This window comes from Cheilinus undulatus, linkage group 1 (genome assembly GCF_018320785.1).
Source record: "Cheilinus undulatus linkage group 1, ASM1832078v1, whole genome shotgun sequence".
NCBI lineage: Eukaryota > Metazoa > Chordata > Actinopteri > Labriformes > Labridae > Cheilinus > Cheilinus undulatus.
This window is the reverse complement of record NC_054865.1, coordinates 36,453,784-36,466,240: the sequence shown is the minus strand read 5'-3', so window position 1 is coordinate 36,466,240 and position 12,457 is coordinate 36,453,784. Positions and strand designations below refer to the sequence as shown.

At 39.2% G+C, this 12,457-nt stretch overlaps 1 protein-coding gene across 3 annotated transcripts in view; it reads right to left on the bottom strand.

Moving 5' to 3' along the window:
• Window positions 1-10,264, bottom strand: part of trim66 (tripartite motif containing 66) — a 34,288-nt gene extending 24,024 nt beyond the window's left edge. For 2 of the 3 annotated variants that reach the window (XM_041793638.1, XM_041794405.1), the window contains exons 1-2: window positions 10,189-10,251; window positions 3,031-3,244 (exon numbers count right to left, since the gene is read on the bottom strand). In XM_041793638.1, the coding sequence (XP_041649572.1) occupies window positions 3,031-3,244; window positions 10,189-10,224 (250 nt within the window). In that variant the 5' untranslated portion in view covers window positions 10,225-10,251. Of the gene's footprint in view, window positions 1-3,030; window positions 3,245-3,944; window positions 4,165-10,188 lie in introns of all 3 variants that reach the window. The other variant, XM_041795173.1, reaches the window with a different exon arrangement.
• Window positions 10,265-12,457: the final 2,193 nt, after the last annotated feature.

Sequence of the window (12,457 nt, the reverse complement as noted above, 5' to 3'; positions counted from 1 at the left end):
ATAATGCAAAGGTTTCTTGATAAGAAAACCTTTGTGTGGGGCTATTTTATATAGATGTGAACAATGAAAACTTCTAAATGTGATGTTAATTTTTGACATCCATGTATCATCTTTCATTTGTGTTGGTATTGGCGGTCCTCAGCTCCTCTATAAAACAAGTAAGGGGAGCTCATGGGAAAAAAGGTTGGGAACCACTGCCTTATCAAACCACAACTTCCTGTTCTATTGAGTTTTGAAAAAGAGTGAGCCTGTGTGCTATGTTGGCTAGCAAGCTTTTGATGTACATGTGTGCAGATTTTGTACCTTTAGATGAAGCCAGGTGAGCTGTTTTCTGTTGTTTTACAGGTTTATGCTAAACCAAGACACCTGGCTTGCTCTACATATAAATAGTGTGTAATAAATAAAATGTAATATTATTATTATTATGTATATTTAGATGAGAATGTCCTCAGTTCCCTACTTTGGTTATGAGCTGAGAAAAAAAGCATACTTCTGGGTGAGAAAATATAACTGCACCCACATCACTGTTTATTATTTGCCTTAACTGCTGTAAAAATTCTAGTTGTTGTAGCTTAAAAAGATAAGCTAAAGCTAAAAAGCCTCAAAATGTAAGTTGACTGAGCTTGAAATGATAAGTTCTGATAACTTTGTTTAATCAGTCAAAACAGAATAAAGCTGATTTACCCCAGGTTCAAACCTGACATAGTGTAGAAACCACGACATAAGGTAGTTACTTTGTTAAGCTTTATCAGAATTTTATGTGTATGTTTGTGTCAACTCTATTAGGTATATCCTTTTGACTCATGTTCATATTTCAATTTAAAACTGCAAGTTTCCCAGTTTATAAGTCAATTGAAATACAAATTAGTCAAAAGGATACACCTTATAATGCCTTGATACAAGTACTGCGTAAGCACAGATTACAGAGCAGTTGCCACAACTGTGCAACTGGTAGTTCTTTGGTTCAGTACCAGCTCTGGACAGAAGGACGTCAGCTGGACCAGGACAGCTTTTATTTGTTTTGTCTGATTAAACAGTTATCTCAACTTATTTCAAGTTCAGTCAAATCAAATTTTTAAGGCAGCCTACAAACTAACTTCATTTAAAGTTTTATTAACTAGAACGACTATTTCTATTTTACAGTGAAGGGGGGTTTTGATGACTACACTCATGCAGTGAACAGTGTTAAGGGTTGCTTGTTTTGACATAATCCATTAGCGTACCCAGATTACTTTTTAGTCATAATGAGCGATGTAACAGTTTAGTAATCTAAGTAATCCATAACTAGTAACCTTTTTTGTATAGGTAATCTGTTGCTGTTTTGTCTGTTCTTTTTAGTGGCCACAATAAGAAAGAGAAAGAAGCTCCACAAAGCACATGCACTGTTTCTGTTTCCCTCCTACCTGTTAGCTCATAACTGCATGCCAGTGGAAGGGAAAGACAGCTGTGTAAGTACGTTTATTGTCAGTTTGCAAACATGTGAAAGAGCTGTAAAGGTTTTTTACGTTTGTTAGTGATGTTAACAGGCTGCAGAGTTACAGATAATGGGCCATGAATTCTGCTGTAGAGTGATGGCGGAGTCATTACATTTAACGGCAGATGCACAGGCAGCTCAGTGCTGTTTTAATAACCGACAAGTGGAAAAAATAGTTGAAGGGATTTCGTTTTTGGTAACACAAAAGTACTCATATCATCATATCACTTTGTCAGTATTTAAAGCAACAATGTAACAACTTAGTTTTAGAGTAACACCACCCAACACTATAGAAACAAATAAATATTATGGTGTTTACATTGTATTCTATTGTCATACTGCAAAGAAGACAACTCAAGTTTTCTGCTTTATATTTTGCTTTACAATGTTCTGAAATCAAACTGTCCAAGCTTTTGTATAGTGAAAGCACTAGATCAAGACCTGGGGTTCAGGCCTCCATTGGGGGGCACCAGAGATCTCAAATTATATTTGTACTTATAAATTAATAACACACTTAACAGGTAATTCATACAAGTGTCTCATGGTAGAAACAAGTGTTTTAGGCATATTCTCTTGGTGTTTTTATCAGTGAAAACAACAAAAATTATGTTAATTTTTGTCAGCCATCTATGTTTTTTCATGTGGGCCCTGGTGGGACTGAGCTTTTATTACATACAATAAAAATGTAAGGGCTCCAAGGAAAAGAGGGCGGGAACCAGTGAGTTCTGTGGAACTTTTAAATACTGGTGTATCTCTGCACTAAAAGATAAAGCTATTGTGGGAAACAGGTTTAAAGTTGAGGTTGCATTGAGACTGAGTTGAAGTGTGTTGAGTGATAAAAGATGTAAGAGAACTTTTTTTTTTTCAGTCCTGTCCAACTGGTCTTTGATGCACACTCAAAAATATCCTTCACACATTTCTAAATAGGTCACAGTAGAAACAGTTGGCCCACAGTACATCTATCTAACAATAGCAGTATAAGGCTAATGAACGCAGCCCTGCTGCTCTCTGCTGGCCGGCTTACCTCAGCCAACCCTCCGCCTGCCTGCAGATCATCTCAGATCTCTGCGGTAGAGAGCCGAGCATCACCTCCTGTGCATTCACTGACCACATCCTGTCTGTCAGCGCACTCACACATTTTCTCACAAGTGTACAAACCAAACAGAAGCACTCCCCCTTCACAGTAGAGGTGTTCAGGACGTGCTTGTTATGATTTGACAACTTGTGCAGTGAACACCTGCAAAGGCAGCTGGCAACAAAGCTGGCAGGCATACTTGAGGGTCTTTAAATAGTAACACGCTAATATTAGCAAAAATGATATCATAGGAGCTCTTTAGAATCTGGGACATGTGTTAATGAGAGGTGTAATAAAACACAGGGATCTCCAGGAACTCTTCTCAACCATTGGCCCTGATATGAATTATTCATTACTGTGGTTCCTACTGAGACATGATTAACAAGCAAACAGGAGGAAAACAAAGAAGTCAAAACAGCTTCAGACTTTGTTTCACTATTGATAATCTGTTGCTAAATCTTGAAACTTGTTGGTATCTTGCCTTGTCCAGTAGGAGGCAGGGAGCTGGAGCCTCTCTGGTGCAAGTCGGGACACTGGGTGGCACTGGGCCTCTGCTGTTGGTGAAGCTCTGTGTACTGGGAGGTGGCGGTGGCTCTCTGATGCTGATGCACATCTGTGCACTGGTAACACAACCACTTGTTGCAGAGTGTGCACAGGCTCTGTGCAAGTGTCGGCTCTGGGCACTCTGAGCAGCTCTAGAAAAGTCACACAACAAACAGTGTCACACATACACAAGTGTGATACAAAAGGCATATGTCTGAGGCATTTGTGTTGCTGCCTCACTTTTGGGCTTGATCACACATCCAAGAAATGTTCTCATGGCACTAAATGTGTTATATGGTGATAAAAACGGAAAGACTGATTTAATTTTCCAACATTTTAAGCATGCAGACATTAAATTAAAGATGTGCAATCTGCTAAATTGAGAATTTGTGTTCAAAAACCCTTAAAATCTTTTATTTCAGGTATGAGAAATAAAGAAGCATGGAAGCTGTCTGTTAGAAAAATAGTTGTATGACACATTTAACAGCTTTTTCACCTAATACTTCACTAATTTCTGCGAAAAAAAAAAAATTTCCCTTGCGTTTCACCCTGTCTGCCAATTTAGGAGCAGCAAAAGAGCGCTGATTTGAATCTGGATCAAATCCAGTTTCAAATCCTCTCACTCGCCCAAAGGCAATACCAGAGCTATTTCTAATATCTAACATGTATTTTTCAGATGAGAAGGGAGCAACACAAACATAGGAAGCATGCCAACTCTGCACTGTCAGGCCCCACTCGCCCTGCAGGGGTTCAAGCATGAGATCATCAGTGCAAACACAAACAACCTTTTATCTCTGTGTGTCAAAACAGAAGAAATCGTTTCAAAAAAATCAGCTGAAACAAACACCCTACCTTCTCCATTTCAGTGATTTGAGAGCGGAGCGGTTCTCAGCGGGAGGGAAAGGAGAGCAGAGTGAGCAGCCTGACGCCTCAGCAGCAGAAACACTGAGGCTTCTACCTGAGGCAGGAAGCAGCGCGCACCGAGAGGTGGCCCCAGAGGAGACGGCTTACATGACAGCCTCACTGTTCTCTCTCCTCCCACAGTTCATCCATGTGTAGGACCCCAGCCTCGCTGCAGCGGAGGAGAGGAGTGTCACATTCAAATTTCATCCCCCTGCTCACTGCTGCAGCCGCCAAAAAGAGAAAAAAAATCTAATCCTTTTTCTTAAATAAGCCTGTGCATAATAATTGGGAATTAGGGAGATAAGACAATTATTTCTTTGTAGGGCAAAATATCCCCGGAAGCTTCTTCCAAAATGGAGGAAAAAAAGACCAAGTGACCTACAATGAGCAAGGAGGGAGAAATTGTTCTGTAAGCAACTTTTACTGCTTTAGAGCAGGCACTGTTAGAGGCACACCTATGTGATGTTAGACTCAGGTAAAGCTTGACTATGTCAGGCTGGGATAGCTGGGCCGGCTGTGGCCTTCTTCCTTTTGTCAGCACAAGGAGGGGACAGGTCCCAGTGGAGCTACACGCTAACGTAGCACACCAAAAACCGGGTCAGGCTCTGATAAGCTCCAGATGGGACTAGGATACACTCATGCAATTCCCTCTAACTCTGTGAAATCAATTAAGATTTTAACTCTGCATGTCAGAGATAATGAACACAGAAAGGAGGAGCAAAATATAGATGAAGATGAAGAAAATTCAAACACAAGGGGGATAATAGATCAGAATGTCTGCAAAAGAAAGAGTCATGACAAAAAGAAAAGTTAGGGAAAAAAGCACAGCTGGGGACAAATCATGTTGACAGTGAGAACTTAAAACAGACCTTAAATAGTCCAACATCAAACTACTGTCACATCTGTGGCTGTGAGCAAGTCTGCCTAACAACAACCCCTGCAGCCTGACCTACAAATCTGACAACTTTCTCATCCTTGGGTGCTTCAGCAGGGAGCTCAGAGCAATCCCATTCCCCATTGTGCGCTAAAAGACCCAATTTGAAACACAATTAGTCAGTCGGAGAACACCCTGCCTCTTAGTTCACTCAGCTCTGTAGCATTGTCAAACTGCACACATGCCTTCTTCTCTGCACCTTCTCAGTGTTCCCCTCTAAAACGGCAACCTCCCACCAGCTCCCCTGCCCTGCTAAGTGAAGCTGGCACCACATACGCATGCCATCTCATCCCAGGAGATGTCACCGTAATAGAAACCTGTGCAGTGATCTCTCCCTTGAAAGCACCACCGTATATAACATCTATTAACTCCAAGGAGATGAGATCACGTATAAAAGCAGGATTAACTTCTACCAGTCCCAAGTTATTAAACCACCTGACTATTTCTTTACTCAACTTAATCAAACACACTCTCTTTTCCTGCAAAGAACTGTTTAAGTCAACTGAGTTAGGTTGTATCTTCACACAGAAATGACACTGTGAGAGGCCAAATAATGCCTATCTGCTTATCATGGGGTGTTTCAATTGCTGCAACTGATGAGATCCCACCATGTGCCTCCTGTCAAGCAAGTGCAGTTTTACTTTCTGTTTGCTGTGACTGCGACACCTCACTCTTAACTCTCAGATCAGAGGTGGCTGAACTTTTTTCACTGAAGCCCACAACAGGAAAAAATATAAAGCTGACTAGGCCGGTTTGATATGCTTCACCCTTTGATGTATGAAAGTTTGTAAAACACATTCAACGTAGGCAAAGATCCCGAGGGATTGAAAAAGTTTACAGAAATAAACAGCCTTCGTCACAGCATTTCATTAATAGCTAAAAAGGCAAACAGCCAAACACTGTTTAGGATGTTCACCAATAAAGGCCCAAAAAAAAGAAATATGACTGAAGATCATGTCTTGGTTGCAGGACTACAATTGCAACATTTGGAAAAAAGGCTAGAAATAGCAAAGATTGAAGGTTTGCCTCATTCCCGGAAGGTTCTGGCCATTTTTCCAAGTGTTACGAATGTGTTTATGAAATTTAGGCCATGCTTTCTCTAATTGAAGAAAAGATGACCAAAGATAAAATAAAACACTTTTCCAAAAGTGTGCAATTTAGTTCCATTGAGCTTTGTGCAATTTCTTGGCCAACTATTTGACATTTTAAAGTTATTTAGTACATCCTCAGTTATTTGCGGTTGTTGTGGCCCCGGTATTGATCCCTGTGGGACACCCAAAGGCTTTAAATTAAAAGAGAACAGTTTGTAAATGCAGAGTGTTCTGGTTTATATTCTGAGTTCTTTTCAAAAATAAAATAAATATATCTTCACAAAAAAAAAAAAAAAAAAAACATTGTGAAGGATTTTGGGGTGGTCATTCAAATTTCGGAGGGATCCACCCCTGGTCAAAATAAGAATGATGCAGCAGAGAGGGGAGATGCTGATTGCTCCACATTCAAACACAAAATAAGTGAAAACTGCACGAAGCTGCCAAGCTTTCATGGAGTGAATTAAGATGATTAGTGCCAATCCAATAAAAGATAACCGCCCTGTGTGATAAACAAAGACAGGTAAGACTATCCTGCATGTTTAATTCATCTAAAAATGGACCTGTAGTATTTGAGCATTGCCACTGAACTTCAGGTCCCTCGGGGAGTGAGGAGAAACTCTCAGCTACAAGAAGAGCAGGTTTTACTGTCACCACTGGCCCACCAACTATAAGGGGAGACAACTTCATAATTATTCATTTTGAGTAAACTATTCCATATTCATCAGCAGTCTTACAAAGCAATGCATGAGAATGCCTTGCTATCTCAGGAGAGGGGATTTAGAGGTGGGTATACTCTAGTGTAAGTGGTATGCTCCATACACCTGTACTTGCACTACAACACTGATCAGTGTGATATACTGTAAATCAGACTTTTAGACAGAGCAGATAGTGGAGCAAAGAAGCTAAATCTGTGATTCTCTTTGCTCCTGCTTTAAATCATCAGGGCATTATGAAGGATTATTTCTTTATTTACAGTATCTTTACTTTTTTGTAGCTGATTAAATTTACGTGAAAAGAGCTTGCTGGTAAATTCTTCTTGTCAAAATCTTTGTTTACAGAATTTATGCAGCAGCACCACCCAGTGTAAAAACTAAGAATTACAATAAAGTCAAGAACAAGTTTCTGCTCTAATGATGGCCTTATGCCATTTTTAAATTTTCTCCTGGCCAATAAAGAATTAACCACACAGAGTAGTCTGGACGCCAGTGTCTTAGATCTTATTTCAAACTTCTTAAAACAACCCTCTTGATATGTTTTATGGAGTCACTACTATGTGCATTTATTTTGGCCACTGGAGGTCAGAAGATGTCCAAAAACAAGGCGTGTCAACAGCTCTGATATGTTTTTGCTTTGGCTAACTAGGAAAACCTAAAAAATGTGATAATTACACATTTCCCAGAGACATACTTGCTGCATGATGCTGGACAAGTAGCATAGAGTGGGTTTAGAGCTTGTCTGGTGCTTTACACAAAGGGATTCATAGCAGGGAGGAAAAAAGAGGTCTACTCATCCTATGATGAGAATGAGTTTGCATCAATCATTTCTCACCGCTCCCTTTTCAAACTGCATGTCATTTTATTCAGTCTTTACAACTATTGAGTTGTTACAATAATGATAAATGACAAATCCAGTTTAAATTTAACCATTTAATTTACAGTCAAGCATGCCAAAGCATATTTTTATGCAATTTGCTGAAGCATGTATTAACACCTCTCTTAATGTAGAACCTTTTCTAAAAGAATATGGTTATTCAGTCCAAAAAAGGAAAAATATGATGCAAAAAGCCATAAATACTGTAATAAACTTGAGGCTATGGATGTCTTCCACTCTTTTTCCCAAAGAAATACCACATTTGATTAATATGGTGAATTCTGGGGGCAAAATCAGGTGGACTTTTACACTAAAGAGAAACAAATCGTATTTAGTTTGTGCATGATGACATGCATGCAAAATTTAGTAATGGAGTTCCACAAGGTTTGATACTTGGACCAGTTCCATTCACTTCTAATCTAAGCTTCTTTCAAGGAAAGAAAACCTATAAGTGTTCATGCAGGTGAGCCAGTCAGTTACATAAAACTCCAATTATGGTTTAAGCACCTAATGATCTTTAAGGTCTGGTGAATTATTGCATTTGCTACAAGAAACAAAACTACAGATAATGTAAGGGCCTATAATGATTAAACTATTTCATATCACTGGTGTCAGGCCAAACCTTATATCTCTAAAATCACTACTTTTCAGAGGATTAAAAAAAATGTTGTTGTTTTTTTTAAATAATTTAACATTTAATGGTCACAGTCAGCATCTTTTTGACACTTTTTATTGGTTTAACTTTTTATAAAACCCACTTACAAATGTAAAGGCTGACCAATAGCACTGATTTATGAAAAAAAAAAAAAAATCATGAAAAATGGAGCTATAAGGTTTTGGCCAGAGGCCAGCGATAGTATCTAATAGCTGCATTAAACAACCTAGCCTCCCGCACAACCGGAATCTTTATCAGGACAAGTCTGTTAAATACCAAATGAAAGTGCTCTCAAAGACCACTTTCTTTTAACCTACATGACTTTGCAAAAACCAAGCCAAAGCTAGGGATTTTGGGCCCCTGGAAAGAATATTACAGAGGGCCCCCCTTAACTGGATTGCCAAGCAACAAATGTTGCATCATTTTTCCAAATATCTATGCATTTTATGTTTTTTGTTTTTTGTTTTTTTTACCATAATTTCCCCCATTTATGAGCAATATATTTTACTATGTTTGAATTAAATTTACTGTCATTATTTTGCAGTGCTGGACATTTGGACATTTTAAGGGAGGACCTGCCTCCCCCCAGTACTTTATTTTACCCTATTCTATATAAATTTCAGTCTGTTCGATTCATTTATTTGCTTTTGATTCAATGATGACAATATCTACTAAGAAAAAATAAATAAAAACACACATTTCATTGCAGGCTTCTCAAGGGCCCCTGCCTACTGTGGGCCCGGGTAATCTGTACCCTTTTCCCCCCTGTGCTACACCCATGGAAGGAACTTTCTTCCGTCTCCCTCTGGATCATTAAAGAGGTAGCCTAGTCTTCAAAGTAGTATGTAGAGCCTTTGGTTGTTGAAATATCTCACCTGTTGAAACATCCAACAGTTTGAGTCCAGGAGCTGGACACTCTGGCTTTCTTTAAGTTGTGCCCACAAACCTTTGCCATGAATAGATAATGCCACAGTCTTTGTTGTTTGTCTTTTGCTGCTTTTTACCTGATTTGTCCATAATGCCTGGTTTATCAGTAATGCTTCTGTACTACAGAGCATAATCTAACATCTGTGTAATGTTTATAATGCAATCATGAGAAACCTTAAGCTGGATTCGAATATGATATAAATAAAATGTTTCTCCTCTTTATCAAAGTCATAACACATAATAACGTTTTACTTAAGTTGATTTTTTGTAGTTATTTGCATTAGTTTGTTATGTGCTGTCACTCCATCTGCAGTTGCATTTCACAGCAGATGAAGAGATCCCTGCATGGATACCACACTAAAGTAACGTGAAAACAAACTGTAGACCACAGCAGCATAGTTTTGTTTTTATTACTCTCTGCATAAAGCAGAGGGACTTTGGGATTTCCAGTGATTCTCCTTATGGCATCCTACACGTCTGGCTACCTGTTCCATCTGTTCATGAACGTGTCAGTCTGACAGCACTTTATTAACGCGGCGTCTCTGCTTAATAACAGCGAGCATGTCAGTCAAACTGCAGAGCGCCTGCCCCCGCATCCTCAGCCTGCCTCTGCATTAGCAGCCTCACCTCCAGCGCATCACTGAGCGTGATATTATTTTTTACTAAGTGCGCATGAGATTACGCCCCTATCATGGCATCATGGTGCAATCCACAACACAACAAGATCACAGCCTGCACAGTAATTCCGCACACGGGTAGTTTTCTGCACAAAGCGTCTAAAAACAGTGTCTGTGTACAAATTCATTCGGCTCGTTAAGTGCGCAGCTCATGCACAGCATCCTGTCAGGTAAACATGTGAGCATGTCAGAGTGCTGTTCTCAGTCCAGTGGAAACCAGACTGTCAGCCGAGCAGATAAACTTCTGTCGACCTGTCAATCATGTCGAGAGTGCAGCAGTGAGTGTGTCCAAAGCCAGAGAGTGTGTCTTTTCTTTTACCTTGACCCGAGCATCTCCGAGTGTCGATCCCCCCATCGGATGTCGCTCTTCAGACCGGCCAAAATTTTGGAGGCACCAAGTCTCGCAGTTAATCGTGAGATTTACATTCGTCCTCGTGCAGTATTTCTGACGTTTCTCAAAGCTTCAGTGTGACATTGAGTGAGAGAGTTATTATTGGGGAGATGCAAATAATGGCTTTATAGTGACGTCAGTGCCCAGCGATGGAGGAACACATTTAACTAAAACGAAACAAATACAGTCAATAACCCAATAAGTACGATCTGCTGTTTATCTTTCGTCGTCTTCTTTTTTAAAATTTAATTTTCATCGCGTAGTTTGATTCTGACTTTAATGTGTAGCAGAACTCTAACCAGATAAAACATTTTAAAACTGAGTCAGTCCTGTAAACACCTATAATAATGCTTCTAATCATTGTTGTATCTTGAAAACAAATAATTAGTAGGGAAATTAAGCATAATGAATACATTTAAATGAATTAATACATCCAAATGAATTATAAATAGTCCATCAATCCTTATATAAACTAAGCACATGAAGTAAGGAAATGTGTGTTTGGTAGATAATGTTAATGTTGTAACAATGCTTCTTGGCAATAAATCATATCCGTTGGAAAGTCTGTTTATTTCCCTTTAAATGGTGTCACATTTGTAAGGAACATGCATTTTTGGGATGAGCAGCTGAGCTGAGTATGTGGGTTGCGACCATGAAAAATGTGCCAAATCTTCTCTGCCAATACCAAACAGCTTATTCTGCTGCTGCTCCTATGTTGAGCTTCTGATGACAATCAGGTGCCGAAATGTAATCACTGAGGGCAATCTCAATGCAAATAGATATCGAGAAAAGATTCTGCAACCAGTGGCGGGTTGCAGAATCTTGTCTCGGGGTTTATCAGAGACTACCTCCAGAATTTGGGAGTGAAGAGGATGGAATGGCCTTCCAGCATCCCTGATGTCAACCCCGTTGAACACGTGGGATCAGCTTGGTTGTGCTCTTCATGCCAGAGTGGCCAACACAACCACATTGGCTGACTTGCAAAAAAAATCCTAGATGAAGAATGGGATGCCATCCAATAGCAGAGTGTGACAAGGGTGAGGAGGAGATGCCAGGCCGTTGTGGCTGTGTATGGTTCTTCCACAAGTTACTGAGGCTCCTGTTTGTTAAATGAATAAATTGTTAATAAATATGTCTTGTTTCTTCAGACTTCAGTCATCCAAAACAGCAAAAAACACCAAACAAGAGTAAATAGCAGAATAAGCTGTTTGGCATTGGCAGAGAAGATTCGGCACATCTTTCAGGGGTGCAACCCACATATTCAGCTCTGCTGCTCATCCCACAAATGCATGATCCTTGCAAATGTGGCACCATTTAAAGGGAAATAAACAGACTTTCCAACAGTAAAAGATGTATTGCCAAGAAGCCTTGTTACAACAACAAAATAATCCACCAAACACAAACTTCCTCACTTTCTGTGCCAAGTTTAGTTACACCATTCTAGCATAATTTTGGATTTTACTGTTTCAATATTTAAATGCCAAAATATAATTTTATGTGGTCAAAATTCATACCTTATTTCAGTGATACCCAACATTAGGTCTGAGACCTCCTGAGAGGGGCACCAAAGATCACATGGGGGGGCATGGCTTGGTCTGCTTTGTGGTTATCAACATTAAAGTTGCACATACTAATTAAAATCATTATAAAACACTACATGAATAGTTTATAAAAAGGTCTTTTGGTAAGGAAACCTATTTAGAGCCATTTTCTTAGGGTATCATCAATGAAACAGTTAAATAGATGTTGACATTTCAAAATATGTTAATTCTTTCCCATGGTTCTTGGGTGGGGGGTTCAGCATTTCTTCAATACAAGAGGGCACTGAGGAAAAATGGTTGGGAACCACTGCCTTATTTGGCCATTTCACAGGGCTTTTCCATTTTATTACAAAAACATTTCTAATTAAACTAGAATCACAAGGACATCATTTAACAGTTTGAAATTGTTTGAGATATTGCTTTTTTGGGAAAATGTTCCAACATAAAGGTTTAAAATACCTCCAATATATAAATGTATGCCAACATCATCTCAACATGGTTAGGTAGGTAACTAGAGAAGCTGTTAAATAAAATCAAGGATCAGTGCTCACTTTTAGTGTTGTTTCTCTCAACCACGGGAAAATATTGATGTGCTTATGTACAAATAATTCTATAAATTGATCATGTCATTTAGTGTTATTTAAAAACACTGCATT